A 20,000-nucleotide genomic window follows, 5' to 3' on the forward strand; every position below is an offset into this window, starting at 1 on the left:
ACAGGAAACGACAAAACGGGCAACCTCATAAGACTTTAACTGTGCAGCCTTTAACGGAATCTTCAGCGAAAAGAAATTGAATCAGGAATTTCTCTCTCTCTCTCTCTCTCTCTCTCTCTCTCTCTCTCTCTCTCTCTCTCTCTCTCTCTTCCTTTCCTCCTCTTCTTTCTTCTTCACTCCCTTTCTCTATTAATTCTTCAATCTCTCCTAATTCTCTCCTTTTCCCTTTCTCCCTACCTCTTTCTCTCTCCTTCCGTCCCTCCCTGCCTCTTTCTTTCGTTCCCTCTCTCCCTGCCTACTCCTCTCTTCTCCCCTCATTTCCTCCCTCTCTACCTGTCTCTCTCCCCTCTCTTTCTCCCTCTCCCCCCTTCGCTCCCTTTCCCTCTCGCGGGAACGGCAACTGATGATAATTTACGACAGAGCCTACATCCCCTTCATCTAATTAAGGTTACATCGATCGCGCTCTCTTATTCGCGTTTTCTCCCCCTCCCCCCCTTCATCCTCCTCCTCCTCGCATCCCCCCCCCCGCCTGCCTCTCTTATTCCCTCCTTCCTTTCACGTCATCCTTCCAAATTACCGTCATGCTCGCGCTTTCTTTCCCCCTTTACTTCTTCTTCTTTTTAATTCTTCTTTCTCTTCGTCCTCGACATGCTTCTCCCTTTTCTGATATACATTCACAATAATATATATATTTTTTTTTTGTTTGTCTCTCTTTCACTTTCTCTTTCTCTCTCTCTTCCTCCCTCTCTCTCTTCCCCTGCCTTATTGACAATACCTGCAACAGGAGAGGGGAAGGGGAAAAGAAGGGGAAATATGAGAAGAGAAGACGGGAGAAGGACGGAGGTGAGGAGAGGAGAGGAGAGGAAAGGAGAGGAGCGAAGGAGGAAGGGAAGGGGAGGGGAGAGAGATAGAAAGAGGGGGAGAAGAGTTAAAAACGAAATTTCATTAGAGGAACGAGAGTAAACATCTAGGCCTATCAGCTCAAAGGGGCCTAACCTTACGGGGGTGGGGTGAGGGGGAGGAAACTTGAATCCGATTTAAACACGGAAATAAAATTACCCTCCATTCGTAAATCCAGAGCAAACTAAACAAAAAAAAAAAGTATAAGACACGAGGGCCGAAAATACCAACAACCAGCAATAATAATATTATTAATAATAGCAAAAAATAAAACTAAGAATCAAAAAGTCAAAAGACCAACACCGACATTATAAAACGCGAAATGCCTTTCAATGCCGACCTTTTCATATCTTTCTCATTCTCCCCAAAGCCTCCCCCTTCCCACTTCCCCCTCCCTCATCCCCCTTCCCCACCCGACACGTGGAATTCGCCTGCCAGTCTAAAAGCCTTTCTTGAAACCTCTCCTTAAAAGCCCTCTCCCCCCACCCCACCCCACCCCACTCACCCACCCCATCCCACTCACCCACCAACCTACCCACCAACCAACCTAACCCTTCAACGGTGACGTAGGGGTAATTTATTTCTTCTATTTTTGCCTTAAATGATTATGACGGGAATATACTGTCAATGAATACTCTGACTTACAAAATTACAAAAGGATAGAAAATAGAAAATATAATTACGATAACCTTCTCAGATATAAAACTACCTCCATATACGTACTCTTCCTTACACAGAACCTAATATAAATACGTCAATAAGTATATAATACCTATCTGTCTATCTGTATCTATCTATTCAGCTGCCGGTATCCTTTACCAGTCCGTTATGGCCGTATCTAGTCACTTAGGGTGAGAGAGAAAAAGAGAGAGAAAAAGAGAGAGAGAAAGAAGGAAAGAGAGAGAAAGAGAGAAAAAAAGAGAAAAAAAGAGAAAGAGAAAGATAGAGAATGCATGGCACAAAAGTGAGAAAGAAGGGGATAGTGAGAAAGGGGAAGAGGGGAAAAAGGAGAAAGGGAGAGACAGAGGGAGAGAGAGAGAGAGAGTAAGCAGTAAAGAAGTAGTTAGAAGATAGGGAAAGAAAGAAAGGCGGCGACAGAAATATGGAGTGGGCGGGGAGAGTGAGGAAGGCAGAGAAGAGGCAGAGAGAAGAGAGGAGAAGAGAGGAAGGCGAGCCGAGGCCGTAACTTGGGCATTATTTGTAAGTAATCAGATTAAAGTGCCGCGCTCCCCCCCCCCTTCCTCCTCCCCCTCCTCCCTACTCCTCTACCACTGACGATCCCCGCCTGGAAACCAGAGGGAAAGAGAGGAAGATGGGGAGGAAATAAAAGATGCGTGGCGCTAAGCAAGACATGTCTGAGCGAGATGAGGAGATAAGAGAGACAAACAAGAGATAAGAAAGAAAAAAAGAAAGAAAAGAAGAAAGAAAATAAAAAGAGAAAGACAGAAAGACACTTGCAGATGCATACATACATACACACATACAAACAAACATACATACATACATACATAGACACACATACATACATACACACATACATACATAGACACACACACACACACACAAAATCCTCGCTACTCACGCATGATACTGTGACTGCAGGAAGTTGAACTCCTCCTTGATTCTGTCGCAGGTCTCGGCGATGGTGAACTTGAGCTGACCCGGAGCCGCGGGGGCCGGCGGGCCCTGGAAAGAGAGAAAGCAAAATTAGCAAAAAATGAGAAAAGAACAAAAGCAAAAACAAAACAAAACAAAAAGATAAAGAATTAAAAGAGTATCAATTGAATTAGTGGGCGAGAGTTATGGCGCAGGGGACACCCGGCAGCTTGAACAACGGCCCTAAAATACATGTATATAATAAAAGGCGTGGTACTGTAACACCGACGTACACATCGGCGTAAACGTACATAACTGTAGAAGTTCAAACATTTTTTTGCAAAAACCCAGGAAAAAAAAACACAAAGTAGATAAATAAACGAAATAGACAAAAAAGAAAAGAGAGAGAGAGAGAGAGAGAGAGAGAGAGAGAGAGAGAGAGAGAGAGAGAGAGAGAGAGAGAGAGAGAGAGAGAGAGAGAGAGAGAGAGAGAGAGAGAGAGAGAGAGAGAGAGAGAGAGAGAGAGAGAGAGAGATCATTACTGCCGTCTTCGCTTCACCCTTAGATTGTTAACCCCCCCCCCCATCCCTCCGTCCCCTTAATCCCCCTCGGCCCCCCTTCCCCCGGCATCTTATACCTTCTTGCACACACCACATCAGTGTCACGCTGATGGGGCTGCCACAATCTCAACCGCGCGCCAACTCGTCTTGCTTACTCCTATCCCCTTAAACCTCATGCCTTCCCTTCTTCCCCTCTCCCCATCCCTTCTCCTCTCCCCATCCCTTCTCCTACCCTCTTCCCACTCCTTCCCTTCCCCTCTCCCCACTCCCTCCCTTCCCCTCTCCTACCCTCTTCCCCTTCCCTCTACTTACACCTTGGCTAATAAACTAACAGGAATGAAGATTCCATGGGGGGGCGGGGTAAAGGTGGGCTGAGAATGGGGGTGGGGGTGAGCGAAGGAAGGGAAGAGAGTGGGGGGAAGGGGGAGGATAGACAACGGGGTAAGAGGGAAGGGGAAAATGAAAATGGGAATGGAAAAAGAAAAGGAAGGGAACGGAAGAAAGGGAGAAAGTGAGAGAGAGGGACAGAGAGCGGATATACACAAGAGAAAATACGAGGTTGACAAAAAAAAGTAAACGGGGGGGGAAAATTCACCACTTTGTGCAAGTGGAGAGGAGAGGAGAGGAGGGGAAAGGGGAAGGAGGATCTAACAGCTGGCACATCGAGGAGTAGAGGGAGGAGGAAAGGGGAAAGATAAATAAGAAATAAAAAAAAGAGGAAGCGGCCAGCTGGCAGAGATTCCTCCACCTCTTGCCGCATAATTAGTGGTGGCGAGAGGGAGCATGAGGCAACGGGAGGCATGCGGACGGAAATAAAAGAGAGAGAGAGGGGGGAGAAGAAAAAAGAAAATATGAGAGAGAGAGAGAGAGAAAATATGAGAAAAGAGAAAATATGAGAGAGAGAGAGAGAGAGAGAGAGAGAGAGAGAGAGAGAGAGAGAGAGAGAGAGAGAGAGAGAGAGAGAGAGAGAGAGAGAGAGAGAGAAATCAAAAGAAGAACGAGAGAGGAGAGCGGAAAGGAGAGGAGGGAAGGGGAGAGGAGAGAAAAGAAGAGAAGAGTGGAAAAAAAAAAACAGATAAAGAGAGCAAGAGGATATTGTTAAAATTAGAAAGAGGAGGGGAGAGATGGGGACGTGAGATAAAAGACAGCGTAAGCTTTGGGATTTACCGAAAAAAAAATGTTTATCTAAAATTACACATATCGAAATACCGGAAGGGGAGGCAACACAAAAAAAGTGAAACATAAACAACATAACAACAACAAAAACAAAAGAAAGCTGTGCACACACAAAAAAAAAAAACATACGAAAATAAAGACCCAAAGAATGAAGAGCTCCCAGACAAAGCGAGTCCGAGGAAGAAACACACACACACAAATATACAAACACAAAGCGAAGCCAAAGAAAAAAAAAGAAAAAAAAAAAAAGAAAGGGAAAGAACAGAAAGGAAACACGGATAAGAATCACTAAAGAGCGAGCGAGTGAGCGAGCGAAAGAGCAAGATTCCCTTGCCACCATCGCCACCAACCACTACCATCACCATAACCATCACCATCACCATAACCATCATCATTATCGGAAGTGAAACGGGTAGCCGAAGGATGTGAACCTCCCTCCCCCTCCCCTACACCCCCCCCCCTCCTCCTTTCCTATAGCAACCCTCCCGTCTCCCTCCTTATACTTTAATCCCCCTTCTCCTTTATCCATTACTCTCCCTCTCCCCCTTCTCCTCTATCCCCTATCCCGACAGCGTGAACGGGACACCGGGGGGGGGGGGAAGAGAGAGAGAGAGAGAGAGAGAGAGAGAGAGAGAGAGAGAGAGAGAGGGGGAGAGAGAGAGAGAGGAGAGAGAGAGAGAGAGAGAGAGAGAGAGAGAGAGAGAGAGAGAGAGAGAGAGAGAGAGAGAGAGAGAGAGAGAGAGAGAGAGAGAGAGAGAGAGAGAGAGAGACAGACAGAGAGAACGAGAGAGAAGACCCGATATCCCGGCCGAACAAGCATTTACAAGCCATTAGACCCCTAATTACTGTCCGACTACAACAACACCGGGGAGATTTATCGGCCGCGGCTCACTCTCGTCTCTCATCCCTTAATTAACACCGCGTATTTCGTGTAGGACAAGCATGCAAGCAAGCGAGCGCAACCCATTCAACATGGAGACAAGCACATGGCTCTCGCGCGGCGGAGGCGGCGACAACAATACGTGAGGGAGGTTGGAGGGGGGGGGGAAGGGGGAAGAGAAGGGGGAAGATAGAGGGTGGGTGGGTGGGTCGGTGAATGAATGAGTGAATAAGTGAGTGAGTGAGTGAGTGAGTGAGTGAGTGAGTGAGTGAGTGAGTGAGTGAGTGAGTGAGGGGGTGAGGGGGAGAGGGAGAGTCAGCATTAAGGAGGAGGAGAGAACGGGAGGGGGAGGGATAGGGGGAGGGGGGTTGACGAAAGATTCACGTACCAACGCGCCAAGAACCTGCAAATCACTCCCAAGATTAATTCGACAACTTCCGAGCCAGAAAAGGCGGCGAGAAGAGAGGGGAGAGGGGAGAGGGGAGAGGGGACAGGGGAGAGGGGAGAGGGGAGAGGGAGGAGGAGAGGGGGAGAGAATGAGAGGAAGGAAGAGAGAGGGAGACCGACCAAGAAAGGAAAACAAAAGAAAGAGGTGCAAAAAACAAAAAAGAAAAAGAAAAAGAAAAAGAAAAAAAAAGAAAAAGAAAAAGAACTTCTTGTTTAAAAAACGTCTTCTCCAACACTCGCGACGCCTTGCTAACCGCCACACCGCTGCTTGTCCAGACAGATTATGACCGCGCCCGGCGAGCGTCCAGGGGAGGGGGGTAGGGGGGCAGGGCCGGGAAAGGAGAGCAACAAATAAACAAATTAATGCACGCACACTTTATAAGACCCGAGAGGATCCTTGGCGCCCTGGCTGCTCCTAATAACAACACCACTTCCTTCTTGAGATCCTCCATCACCTCCTTTCTCTTCCTCTCTCTCTCTCTCTCTCTCTCTCTCTCTCTCTCTCTCTCTTTCTCCTCCTCCAAATACCTCCCACACCCACACCCCTTACCCCACCCCCCTACCCCTTAACCCCCCCCCCCCCTTGCACGCTATCTCTCCCCCCGATCGGCACTTCCCAATCGGCTCAAAACAAGACATGCGGCCGCAACAAGCAGGTTTTATTCTTTTAACACGTAATATACGCGCTTGTAAAAAGATGCGACGAGGAGACCCGACTGACTCCTCCTCCCCTCCCCCTCCCCCCTTCCCCCCCACCATTCCTGCTTTAGGAAGACAAACAAGCAAGTCTGCCACTGGGAGAGCACGTGGGGAGGAGCGGGGGGTAGGGTATGGGGGTGGCATTGGATAGGAGGAGGAGGAGGAGGAGGTGGGAGATAGAGGAGGTGAAGGTGAAGAGGATGAGGAAGAGGAGGAGGAGGACGGTGCAAATTCACAAAAGACACACAACTTAAAATATAAACACTATCGGTGTCACTCCCCCCCCCTCAACCGAGTTACTTAGAATCTGGCGGAACAAATAAAACCGGCGCCCACGCGGCCATCCCACCCACGTCCCTCAGGAAACAAGAACGGGCAATAAAAACCCCTTTCTACGCCAGTCCCGTCCGTGCCCGCCCTTGCAACAGAAGAAAATATACTTGCAAACCCTTTCTGGTTTTCCTTTTTTTTTTTTTTTTACAAATGCTCTCCACTATTGTCGTATTCCCTACTCCATTCTCCCAGTCTTTCTGTCTGTCTGTCTGTCTGTCTGTCTCTCCCTTCCTCGTAATGACCTGATATCACGTCAATTACCCTCCATATTGCACGCGGCTGCTAATAACCCTCCGTTACGACAGATTAACCGCACCATCACGTCGACGTCCCTCCTTCCCTCTCCCCACCCCATCCCCATCCCTACCCCGGGCGAGGGATCAACGCCGGTAGCCCGGAATCGGACCGCACAAGCAAGCAACTGCAAGAGACACGCACGCAGAGGATGGGGAGAGGGAGAGGGAGAGGACAGAGGTGGAGGCTCTAAGGAGGTTGGGGGTTCAGGGTTAAATATAAAAGGTTTGTTGAGAACATAAGATAATGAAATAGAGAAAGAGAAATAGATAGAGATAGAGAGATAGAGAGAGAATCCGTGTAAGTGTGCTAATCCCACTCACTTAACGCCCTTTTTCCCTCCCTCCGGTTGGAAGAAAAACAGAAACTGAGGAACGGAGGGAAATACAAAAGACAAGAGGACGTCAGAGAAAGAGAAGAGAAGAGAGAAAAGATATAGAGAGAAGAGAAGAGAAGAGAAGAGAAGAGAAGAGAAGAGAAGAGAAGAGAAGAGAAGAAGAGAAGAGAAGAGAAGAGAAGAGAAGAGAAGAGAAGAGAAGAGAAGAGAAGAGAAGAGAAGAGAAGAGAAGAGAAGAGAAGAGAAGAGAAGAGAAGAGAAGAGAAGAGAAGAGAAGAGAAGAGAAAAGAGAAAAGAGAAGAGAGAGAAAGAAAAGAGAAAGGAGGGCGAGAACAAGAACAACCCCTATCTCTGTCGAAGGTGTAATTGTCTTCACATTTACGAGCTCACCTGCCACATACCACGGCCCGATACCTGTGCAAACAACTACACGAAGACACACACAAAAAGAAGCGCCGCCGCCCCAGTAACCACACCAGATGTTTGCGGGGCCTCCCATCTTAATTAGCATACGCCGGGATCCATCGGCCGGACGGGGAAGAGAGAGAGAGAGAGAGAGAGAGAGAGAGAGAGAGAGAGAGAGAGAGAGAGAGAGAGAGAGAGAGAGAGAGAGAGAGAGAGAGAGAGAGAGAGAGAGAGAGAGAGAGAGCTGGCTTTTAATTGTCCTCGCTGCTTCCGTCAAGAAACGGACTAGAAAACTCACATTAAAGACTCCAGATTTTTATAAACAAACAAAAATCAATATAACAACTGCCATCAAGGAAATAAAACGCACACTATAAGCAAGCAAGCAAGCAAGCAAGCAAGCAAGATGGGACTAGCTCCGCACTGAATGGGGGAGCGGGGGAGATGAGGGGACAGGAGGGGAGGGAGGGAGGGAGGGAGGGGGGGGCTAACGAAAGCTCGGGATCCGCCTCATCCTCGCTCGCCCCCCATGAATATTAATGAGGAGGACACGAGCCCAGACACAAATAACAAGCGGCGGGTTAAGGAGGCCGAGAGAGGCATCCGGATGGCGGCGGTGACATGGGGGGAGTGGGGGGAGATGAGGGGAAGAGGGAGGAGGGGGAGAGGGAGGAGGGAAGAGGGAGGAGGGGAGAGGCAGGTGGGGAAGGCGAGGGGAGAGGAAAGAGGGAGGAGGGAGGAGGGGAGAGGAAGGAGAGAGGAAGAACGGGAAGTGGGAGGGGAGTGGGAGGAGGAGAAGAGGGAGAGGGGGAGGAAGTGGGATGGATGGTAGCGGGAGGAGAAGAGGGTAGAAGGGAGGGGAGGGGAGGGGAGGGGAGGGGAGGGGAGAAGAGGGTAGAAGGGAGGGGAGGGGAGGGTAGAAGGGAGGGGAGGAACGTCAGATTGACAACAAGGCGGTCCCAATATGGACGTCGCTCCATTACTGACTGACGACATCGTGACTGGCGGATGCGCTGGCTGGGTGGCTGACTGACTATATCATTGAATGAATGAATAGTTTGGAGAGAGAGAGAGAGAGAGAGAGAGAGAGAGAGAGAGAGAGAGAGAGAGAGAGAGAGAGAGAGAGAGAGAGAGAGAAGAGAGGGGAGGGGGGTGGAGGAATGAGAGAGAGAGAGAGAAGAGAGGGGAGGGGATTAGAGATGAGAGAGAGAGAGAGAGAGAGAGGGAGGAGAGAGAGGGAGGAGAGATAAAGAGAGGGAAGAGGGCTAGAGACGGAGAGAGGGAGAGAGAGAGAGAGAGAGAGAGAGATTAATCGAGAGATGAGAGAGAAGGAGAGAGAGAGATAAGAGGAGCGGAGGGACGAGGATAGAGGAGAGAGGAGAGAGAGAGAGAGAGGGAGGGAGAGGGAGAAGGGGAGGGAGGAGGAAGAGGAGGAGGAGGAGAAGAAGAGAGAAATTGAATTACAGATCAAGAGCAAATCCCCGGCTGATGATAACGCCAGCGTACAATCCCAGCCATTAGGGAGATAAAACCCAAGGATGCGCGCCAGCTGTCCACCAGCCTCGGAAGCCAGTGTCGACACGCGCAAAACCCCAGCTGTGGACGCCCCCCCCCCCCTCTCTCTCTCTCTCTCTCTCTCTCTCTCTCTCTCTCTCTCTCTCTCTCTCTCTCTCTCTCTCAAACAGACAAACACACACGGAGGAACGGAGGGGAGAGCGGGAGAGGCGGGGAGAAGGGAAGACGGGTAGAGAGGGAGGGAGGGAAGGATGGGGAGGAGGGAGAAAGAAAGAAAGAAAGAAAGAAAGAAAGAGAGACAGAGAGAGAGAGAGAGAGAGAGAGAGAGAGAGAGTGTAGAAAGACCAGAGGAGGGAGAGGAGAGTGAGAGAGAGAATGAGAGAGAGGGGTTAGAGAGGAGAGAAGAGAGGAGAGAAGAGAGGAGAAAAGGAGTGAGAGAGAGAGAGAGAGAGAGAGAGAGAGAGAGAGAGAGAGAGAGAGAGAGAGAGAGAGAGATAGAGAAAGAAAGAAAGAGAAAGCGAGAAAAAGAAAGAAAGAAAAAGAAAGAGAGAAAGAGAGAAAGAAAGAGAGAAAGAGAAAACGGAGGCGGGCGAGAGAAAGAGAGGGAACGCGAGAGAGGGTCCAGCGAACCACCTGCCTTACATCTTACTCAACCAGCTTTTATGTCCAGGAGAGGGTCCAGCGAACCACCTGCCTTACATCTTACTCAACCAGCTTTTATGTCTTCATTACTTTGCTTCCCGTCCGCCCCGTCAGCCAGATGGTCGCACCGGACATTGCGACCTCTTAGGCCAATCGCTCCCTCTTTTCTTCCCTTCTAATCTGATCGCCCCTTTCTTTTTTTCTTTTTTCTTCCTCCCCTTCTGCTCCCCCCCCCCCTCTCCTCATCCTCCTCCCCACTCCTCCCTCCTCAATAGACGGTCCGTGACTTCCTGCCAAAACAAATTTACACGTGCAGTCGTTGTGCTATTTTCAGGTGTCCTCTCTCTCTCTCTCTCTCTCTCTCTCTCTCTCTCTCTCTCTCTCTCTCTCTCTCTCTCTCTCTCTCTCTCTCTCTCTCTCTCTCTCTCTCTCTCTCTCTCTCTCTCACTCACTCACTCACTCACTCACTTCTCTCTTTCTCTCTCTCTCTCACACATTTCCTCCTTACTTTGCTTGCTAAAAAAAATGGCGGGGGACTGAAAAACAATTGTGATAAAAAACGACAAAAAATAAATAAAATAAAATAAAAAGAGGAATGTCCCTTTCATCCTGCATGTGGCCTAGAGTCCCGAGCACATGTCCGCGGGGAACCTTGGCCGAAAGCAGGCCAGGGTTGCCGCGACGTGACGCACACGCAGAGTATTGCATTAGGTCAAGGAGGGAGGGGAGAGAGGGGGAGAGGGGGGGGAGAGGGGAGGGATGGGAGAGGGTAGGGAGGGGAGGGATGGGAGAGGGTAGGGAGGGTAGGGAGGGGAAGGAGGGGAGGGAGGGGAGAGGGTAGGGAGGGGAGGGAGGGGAAGGAGGGGAGAGGGTAGGGAGGGTAGGGAGGGGAAGGAGGGGAGAGAGGGGAGGGATGGGAGAGAGGGGAGAGAGGGCTGAAGGGGGAAGGAGAGGGGAAGGAGGGGAGAGGGTAGGGAGGGGAAGGAGGGGAGAGAGGGTAGGGATGGGAGAGAGGGCTGAAGGGGGAAGGAGAGTGGATAAGGGGAGGATGGAAAGGAGGATAGAGAAAGGGGATGGGGAAGAGGAGGGTGAAAGGCTTGGATGAAATGGGGGAAGAACGAGGAGGGAAAAGGAAGAAGAGATAGATAGAAGGAAGGCAGGAAGGAAGGAGAAATACAGAAAATAAAATAAACAACGAATGAAAGGAGGAAAAAAACAGGGAAAGATAGAGAGGGGGAGGTCCGATAACAAGAGGCGACGTCCGGTTACACACAAACAGCGAGAATGCACCTCGGTCCGGAAGTTATATGAGAGTGGGGAGAGGGGAGACGGGTTGGGGGAAGAGAGGGGAGGGGGAGGAAAGGAGAGGGGTAAGGAGAGGAGGAAGAATGGGTTGGGGATGGGAATGGAAGGGAAGGGAAGGGAAGGGAAGGGAAGGGAAGGGAATGGAATGGAATGGAAGGGAAGGGGAGGGAAGGGGAGGGAGGGGCCGCACGTGCAAGTGAGGATGGGCAACAGACAGGGGGATGGAGATGGGGGGAAAAGGGGAAAGGAGGGTAAGCAGGGTAGAGAAAGGAGCGGAAGAGGATCCCACCTGGCGTCCAAGCGAGGGGAGGCAGGGGAAGGGGGAGCCGGTGGCTGAGGGGGGTCGGCACAGCTGTCACTTGGCTGGTAACTGTCGATGACAAGCCCGATGACGGCGTTGTGCGCGCGGCCAACAAGACCGGCGACGCTGACTTTTGCCTTCGCCTTCTTGTCCTCCTCCCCTCTCCTTTCCTCTCTTTTCTTTCCCTCTCCTCTTTTTTTCTCCCCCTCTCCTCTTCCCCTATCACCTCATACCCTCCTACACATACTTGCTAGCCCAACAATCCAACGGAGTATGTATCACAGAATGTCTAGCAGGAGGTTGGGTGGGAGAGGGAGGAGTGGGAAGGAGGTATACAGGGAAGGGAGGAAGGGAGGAAGGGAGGGAGGGAGGGAGGGAGAGACTCGTCTTTAACTTCAATCACTGCAATCGCATGCCTTCGCCGTCAGCCCCAACCACCGGCGCCGGAGACTACACCCGTTATCAACTTGTCTTTAATGATACGTCTTTCCACGGAAGAGAAGCCCCCTCCCCCCCTCCTCTCTTCAAACCCCAATCTCTAGTGGTTTCACATCCCCCCCCCCCCGCCACCACACCCCCTCCGACCACCATCGCCGTTAAGTCGGTTTACCTCCCCTTCCTCACTTCCTTCTGTTTACCTCCCCTTCCTCACTTCCTCTTCTCTCCCCTCTCCCTTCCCCTCTCCCCCTCCCACGCCCCCGCCCCTTCCCGAAGCAGCCTAACAACGCATTCAGCGGCACGAGTACCGACACCGGCGTGGAATCGAGACGGAATGCGTCGCCGAGACTGCATGTCGATGAGGTGACGTACACAGAGGGTAATTAAGCAGCTGCCAATGTGATATATGACCCGCGTCGCTCGGCCGCTCGGACCGGTCGGTGTCTGCCTGTCACAAGACTGTCAGGAGCGGACACCGACGGTCGTTTACGGGGTGTCAAGTTACAATGTGAGAGATGGGTGGGGGTGGGGGGGACAGAGGAGAGGCAATATGTATCATAATAGTGTTGCATCATAATTTGGAAGTTGCAGTCCGCGTATCGAGCATAAATGGGGTACCATAGATTACATACGTTCGAACGCGTTGTTACAGCACAAAAAAATGTACATTCTTTTTCTATCGATCTTTCTTTTTTCCCTACCTATCTCTGTGCAAGGCTATCACCTCTCACCTCTTCCACCGTGCCCTCTGTCCAAACTTCACCTACTGGAAAGGAACAATGTATATTTATTTTTCTCACGCTCAGCGCTCCTCTCGAGTCAACCTCCCTCCCTTGACAACCACTAAACCGCCCAACGCAATCCTTATGGGAAACAAAAAGAAGAAAAAAAGATAACTTCCATCCTCCTTCAACCACACCGAACCCACCCACCCACCCTCCCACCCCTCCGAGCCCCCTCCACCCCGCCGCCTATTTACCTCGAACATGTGTGCGTCTTCTTGATAATCGCATTAGTATGCAACGGGTGTCATTACGTATGCATGTGTGATGGGCCGGTGCCACACGCCCATAATACATGCATAGCGACAGACATGGTTACCCACGCGAGCCTCACACCTGGCAGCAACAGCCTCGGGCCAATCGCATTGGGATTCCTTCACTACTACTTTTTATCGCTTTGGTGGAAGCAGTTAAGTTTCTCTTGCAAGATCAACCGTCTCGTTGACAAGCGCAACCGGGGAGCGACCGCACGCGCAAGATAAAAGAGCAACACGGGGTTCCAAATTGGCATTAAACAAGAAATGACACGCTATAAATCTGTCTCCCTCAGCGACAGCCTTCTGTCAGTGCTGAGGGAGAGATCCATCATCATCACCATCATCATCACCAGGCATGTAAGAGCTCATCACGCAGATGGTCGCACCTGATGAATATATTTCTCACTCGATGCAAAATCTCACACTATTTTCGACGGTCCAATCTTCAATGGAGACGGGCTGGGGGGATGGGAGGGGGAGGGATTACGCAAGGGAGGGGAGAAGAGTGATGAAAGGGGAAAAGGGATAAAGTGGGGGAGACGAGGAGGGGAGGGAAACCAGAAGAGGATACGAGGGGGGTAGAGGGAGAGAGGGAGAAAGAGGGCGAGAGAGGAGAGAGGAGAGAGGAGAGAGGAGAGGAGAGAGAGAGAGAGAGAGAGAGAGAGAGAGAGAGAGAGAGAGAGAGAGAGAGAGAGAGAGAGAGAGAGAGAGAGAGGAGAGAGAGAGAGGAAAGAGAGAGGGGAAGAGGAGAGAGAGAGAGAGAGAGAGAGAGAGAGAGAGAGAGAGAGAGAGAGAGAGAGAGAGAGAGAAAGAAAGAAGGCAAACTGTGGTTGGTAGGAAAGCGGGGAGAAGAGATACACTCGAGGCCCCTCAAAATCTCATTCGTGTTTACATCAAAACGTCAAAAGGAAAGTGGTGGCTGCCATCAGCTGACAAGCAGTGTGTATCAACCCACCCCCTCCACTCAGCCACCCACACCTCATGGGCCAGGTGAACACGCCACAATGATTAGAGGGCGAGCTCTGAAAGAACGCGGGCGCAGGCACACGCTGACATGCGCTTCATTCGAGAAATTGTGATTGAGAGTTAGACAGACAGACAGATAGATAGACTGATAAGTATAAGACGCACAGCCAGCTACTGTACCTCCCGCACCATATGCTGTCCTTCTTTGTCTCATCTTCCATCCTTATGCGCTCGCTCACTCACTCCCCTCCCCCTCCCACTCCCCCTCCCCTCTCGATGTCTCCCCCTCCCCAAACGCTGCCTACCGTCGGACACCCGCTCGCGTAAGAGCAGCCGGCCCGTACAAGGAAGCGTTAAATAATCGAGCCAGCCATTCTTATCAAGTGACCACCCCCACCCCCACCACGCCCTCGCCCTCCTCCTCCTCCTCCCCCCAACCCCCTACGCTGAGAGCGAAGACTGAGGAGGGCGCACGCGGTGGCCCAGGCAGCGGCACTACAAAGACCAATTAACGCGTCCACACCTGAGCACCTCCGCTACCTACCTACCCACCCACCCCTCACTCCCTCCCTCCCTCGCACCGCTTCATAAAAGGTGTCGCCCTCCTGTCCTGTCCCCCCTCCCCCACTCTCCTTCCCCCTCCAGACCCAAGCCCGGGTCATCCCAACCCCTCCCGAAACCCCCCATCCCCTTCCCCTACCTGTATAACCCCCCGCCGCGCTCATTATGTCCCCGTCGCGTCGCCTACACGTGCACACTCCTCACGCGTCCCCGAGGCCACGTATCACGGCGCTAAGTGGCCGGGTAACGTGTACACCCCCGCTCCCCCTCCACCTCCCCCTCCCCCTCCCACAACATACACACGGACCCCGTCCGCGCTGGCTTATTTCGCGCTGGCCAATTTCGCGGTGCCGTCGCCGATGACAGACTTCGGAGCAAGTGTTTTTCCGACCGAGTCCATCGTTTCGCTTTTCTCTGTTTATGGATCTTATTTTCCCTCATTCCTCACTCTTACAACCACTCTCTTGCTCGTTAAGGATAGACATCAATTGTATTCCTCCCTCTCCCCCTTCTCACTCTTTATTTCTCCTTTCCTTCGTTCTCGTTTTCATTCTCCCCCCTCCCCCTTCTCCTCCCTCTCTCTCTCTCTTCCCCCCTTCTTCCATAACAAAATTTAATCACAAATACACGGAAAAAAACGCCCCCCCCCTAATATCTGCCACTGCCTCATATAAGGATCCCCGAGGTGGAGAGGCGTCAGAAGCGAAGACGAGAAGGCTGTCCTCCACCACCCCCTCCCCCTCCCCCTCCCCCTCCCCTCCCCCTCATTCCCCCCTTCCTTGCAACCCCAATCAACCCTTCCCTCTGGCCCCCAACCCTAGCCTACCCTAGCCTAGTCCTAGTCCCAGCCCCCTCCCTCCCTCCCTCCCTCCCTCTGGCCCCCACCATGCCCTAAGCCCCACGCCCTCGTCTGGCTGACAGGCGGCGGTCCGGTGGCGCCTCCGCAGACAGATTGATCGCCGGGGGTCATCAACTTTATTCGCGACCCCGACGGTATGATTCGACTCCTAACAAGGTGAGTGAGGCGCGCCCACAGCCCCGAAGCCGCCCTTCACGCCCAATTCTGCAAAGAGATACACCCGGCAACAAAGACACACACACACACGCGCCTATCTTATGCCGCACGGGAGTGAGAGAGAGAGAGAGAGAGAGAGAGAGAGAGAGAGAGAGAGAGAGAGAGAGAGAGAGAGAGAGAGAGAGAGAGAGAGAGAGAGAGGGTGGGGGGTCAAAAACCACACACACACACACACACACACACACACACACACACACACACACACACACACACACACACACACATATACACTTACTCACTCAATCATTATCCTGACATGACCCAACACTCCTTCAGGTCCCAAAATTCCTTGGGCCTCTTTTAAACATTAACAGTCAACTCCACCTATTCCCCTGGCCCCCTAGCCCCCTAGCCCCCTCCCTCCTCTACCCCCCCCCCCACTTCCCCTCCGATCCTTAGGGACGACGAGAGCAAAGCCAAAGAAAAAGAGCGAATGGATGTATGGACAAACGGATAAAGAGGTTACGGGAGAGGAAAAGAGGGACGTGAGCAGGGGGAGGGGAAGGGGAAGGGGAGGAGGGGAGAAGGGCGCCCGACTCAAACAAGAGGGCGTCTCTTCTCCCACTTCCTCTCCAGATTAAAAGCCTCTTGAAAACCGACCTTGAGAGACTTCAAGGGATGGAGGGAGGGGGAGGGGGGGAGGGGGGAAAGGGGGAAGGAAGAGGAGGGGAAGGGAAGGGTGATGGGGAGGAGAGGGAAGGGGAGAAAGAAACTGCGCAAACAAATCATTTTCGTTTTACAAGGGCGAGAAAAATAATCGTTCCCTGTGCTATCAACAAGTTTTATGATAACGACCGCGCGGCGAAAGACGAAAAATGAAGGAATGAGAGGCTTGGAAGGAGGGAGGGAAGGAGGGGAAGGGAGGGTAGAGAGGAGAGGGAAAGTGTGGTTGAAAAGGTAGAGACAAAATGAGGGGAACGAGGAAGGGTTGGGAGGAAAAAGTAAAAAAAAAACAAGAGATAGAGATGGAGATACAAAAAGAAAGAAAGAAAGAAAGATAGGGAGGGAAGGGGAGGGAGAATATAAAGGAGAGAGGAGAGGGAGGAGATATAGAAGATAGAGATAGAGATAGAGATAGAGAGAGAGAGAAACCGAGAACACTTACAGAACAGAGCTCTCCCGGGCCAGAACAAGAACGGATCTGTGTGGCCACCCCATCCTCGGCCTGGACATCCACTACCCCCATCCCCCCCCCCCCTGCGCCTGGGCCAGCTCAGCATCAACATCGCCTCTCGCCTCCCTCCCAGGAATATACACCAGCCCTCCTACTTCAGACCCTATTCTTGTTTGAAATGCACAGATGTACGGGGCGCCTAACTGTACACATTCACAAACCCGACATCATCACATCAAAGGCATACAGACTCACTATCATTACACATGAATACATACTGTTCACACATGCTCGGAGGGAGAGAGAAGGGAGAAGGGGCAAAGGAGAGGAGGAGGAAGATGAGGAAGAAAATCTGAAGAGAAAGAGGAAGAGGATGCGGCGGAGGAGAATGAAGGGGAATCGGAAGAGGGGGGGGGGGGAGAAGAAGGGGAGGAGAATGAAGAGACGGAGGAAAATGAAGAGACGGAGGAGAAGATGAAACAGAAAGAGAAGAAAGAGAAATATGAGGAAGATAAGGAGAAGGAAGAGGAGGAGGGGGCTGGGTATAGGAGCAAGCGAGCAATAAATCAGCGTAATAGAGCTGGCCAAACAAACAAGCGGAGCCTCTCAGGGGGGGGCGACTAAACAGGGCCTTCAAGAGGAACGAGAGACACACAATAGCTCATCCTCTATCGTTTCATTTGTTCATCGCGCTCAAACAACAAATGCCCCTCGCCACGTCAACCATAATTCTGATATCGCGTTTCGTGACGGCGGCGGCGGCGGCGAGGGCGGCGAGGGCGGAGGCGGAGGCAGCACTTACTGGCCCGAGAGCTAATAATGGCGACCCGACCCGGCCACCTCTCGAAAACCAAGCACTCCCGTGTCAAGGAGCGGCGGGGAAGATGATCGCACGAGGACGAGAGGCTGAGAGATGAGACTCTGGGCTGAGAAGGAGGAGGAGGAGGAGGAGGAGGAGGAGGAGGAGGAGGAGGAGGAGGAGGAGAAAAAGCACGAGAAAAAGGGTCTGAACTAGAAAGGAGCTGACAGATAAGGCAGGGTGGAGGGGTGGGTGGGATTGGGGGAGAGGAGCCTGGACGAAAAGCACCCCAAGCACGAGGCGGGTCTGCATGCGTCCGAACAGGAGCAGAAACACAAGGGAGGGATGTTCCGTGTGCGTGGCAGCGGGCGGGCGGGTGCCCAGTGCACACTAGCCCACACTGTTCCCTCACGCACAGATGTTATCGCCGCTACAGGCTGCCCCGGCGTCATCCCCCGTGCCCTACAACATCCCCATTGTGGCTCCCCCCCATCCCAACCCACCCCCAGCCCTTCCCTCCCCTCCCCTCCGCCTTCCGAACACTGCATGCCCTCAATACCAGCCTCTTCTCACATGGCCGGATGCGCCAGCTTGAATCCTGGTCGAGTGGCGTGGTCGCCCCGCTAACACTGGCGCTGTTGTAACACACGCACACGCACACGCCGCTCGCCCTCCTCGCCCGCTCACGCCCGCACCCTCGGCGAGGACTTACCTGAGCCCGAGGAGGAGGAGGAGGAGGAGGAGGAGGAGGAGGAGGAGGAGGAGGAGAAAGAAGAGGGGTAGTAAGACCGAACGACGGAAGAAACAAACACACAAAACCAAACAGCCACACACGCATACGAACACACACGGACACACGCATCCCCTCTTTCAAGTTTGTACCCACTAACGACATAACGAGCGTAACCTCTCGGCTCGAACGTAAATCCCGCGAGCAGAAGCAATAACTCCGTCCTTATCGCCGCTGCGGTGTCAAGGGAGCCATGCGAGGGGCTTCAGGCCAGCCAGATGAACTGCATCAAAGGGGAGACGAGGGAGGGGTAGGGAGGGGGGAGGGGCAGAGAGGGGAGAGAGGTAGAGGGGGGAGGAGGGGGAGAGAGGTGGAAGGTGGAGGGGGATAGAGGGGGAGGAGAGGGAAGGGGAGACAGGTGGAGGGGGAGAGAGGGGGAAGGGAAGGGAGACAGGGTGAGGAAAGAGGAGAGAGAGGAAGAGGAGAGAAGGGGGAGAGACGTGGGGGATAAGGAAGATGGGAGACAGATGGAGCAAGAGTTAGAGGAAGAGGGAGAAGCAGATGAGAAAGAGGAGGGGGAGTAGGGGGGAAGAGGAGGCGGAGGAAGAGAAAGAGACGGCCATGTGATGATGAAGCGATAACAAGCTAGTACGAAGACGATGAGGCTTGGATGGGGTTAACACGCCCCCTCCCCCTCCCCCTCCCCCTCCCCTTCCTCCCTAGCCGGCATCAACATGGACCCTGTGGCATCTTCGGACAGCACTCCGCATACATACATACCGCCGATGCCCCTGAACCTTCTCGCCTCGCCTCGCCTCTGGGAAAGACCGGCTGCCGGCTGCCCACCTGCTCTCCTATCCAAACTCTCATTCCCATTCCCGCCCACGCCCCCAAAATATAAAAAAAACATGGGCACGATCCAAGAGATGGTGACGCACAGTGGTTTAAGAGCAAGATTAATAGATATCTATGTTTATATACACCCTGTATACATCCATATATTTATTTATCTGAGATATATATATATATATATATATATATATATATATATATATATATATATATATATATATAGAGAGAGAGAGAGAGAGAGAGAGAGAGAGAGAGAGAGAGAAAGGAGAGAGAGAGAGCAGAGGCATTCAACCGACATCTGAGAACACGGGAGTCACCTTAATCCGCCAGCAATAACAGCGACTCCAAACTGACGGGAACACAAACCTTCTCCCCTCCTCCCTTCCTCCCCTCAACCGCGCACATCCCATAGTCCGTTCGAATTCTCCCACTCCCTCCCTCACCCCCATCCCAGCCACCGCCACATCCCCCCCCCCCCTCTCTCTCTCCCCTCGTGAGATTAAAGCGCTCACCAAAATATAATAGCAAAAAAAAAAAAAAAAAGGGAAACAACACGGCATAGGTAGGCAGAGGGAAAAAAATTCTGTCCGCGAGGGGATTCGTCCGGATGCGAGGCGGATTCGGCGCTATATCCAATAACGCCGCGTCCCTTCCCCTCTTTCCCCTCGGTCTACACACAAACAAACATACAAACACATATACATACTCACGAGGGAGAAAGACAAACAAACAGACAAACAGACAGACAGGTAAACAGAGAGAAAGAGACAGAGAGAGAGAGAGAGAGAGAGAGAGAGAGAGAGAGAGAGAGAGAGAGAGAGAGAGAGAGAGAGAGAGAGAGAGAGAGAGAGAGAGAGAGAGAGAGAGAGAGAGAGAGAGAAAGAGAGACCAACGTTCGGCCAACGTGATCAAATCTGACGGAGGGGGGTGAGGGTGGGGGGTTAGCTTTTAATGACTGGCAACCGCGCAGGGCCTCTTTACATCGACGTGATGAATGGGAAAAACGTGCAAACATTTCCCTACCCTCTTACACCCC

The 20,000-nt window shown here is 52.1% G+C and overlaps 1 protein-coding gene across 6 annotated transcripts in view; it reads right to left on the reverse strand.

Moving 5' to 3' along the window:
- gro (TLE family member transcriptional corepressor groucho) overlaps positions 1-20,000 on the reverse strand; it is a 66,969-nt gene that overhangs the window by 31,797 nt on the left and 15,172 nt on the right. For all 6 annotated transcript variants that reach the window (XM_043016119.2, XM_043016122.2, XM_086544364.1 and 3 more), the window contains one exon: positions 2,483-2,586. In XM_043016119.2, coding sequence (XP_042872053.1) covers positions 2,483-2,586 — 104 coding nt within the window. The remainder of the gene's footprint in view (positions 1-2,482; positions 2,587-20,000) is intronic.

The sequence above is a fragment of the Penaeus japonicus genome, unplaced genomic scaffold (genome assembly GCF_977035675.1).
Source record: "Penaeus japonicus unplaced genomic scaffold, GWHDUDI00000001_assembly GWHDUDI00000015, whole genome shotgun sequence".
In the NCBI taxonomy this organism is placed as follows: Eukaryota; Metazoa; Arthropoda; class Malacostraca; order Decapoda; family Penaeidae; genus Penaeus; species Penaeus japonicus.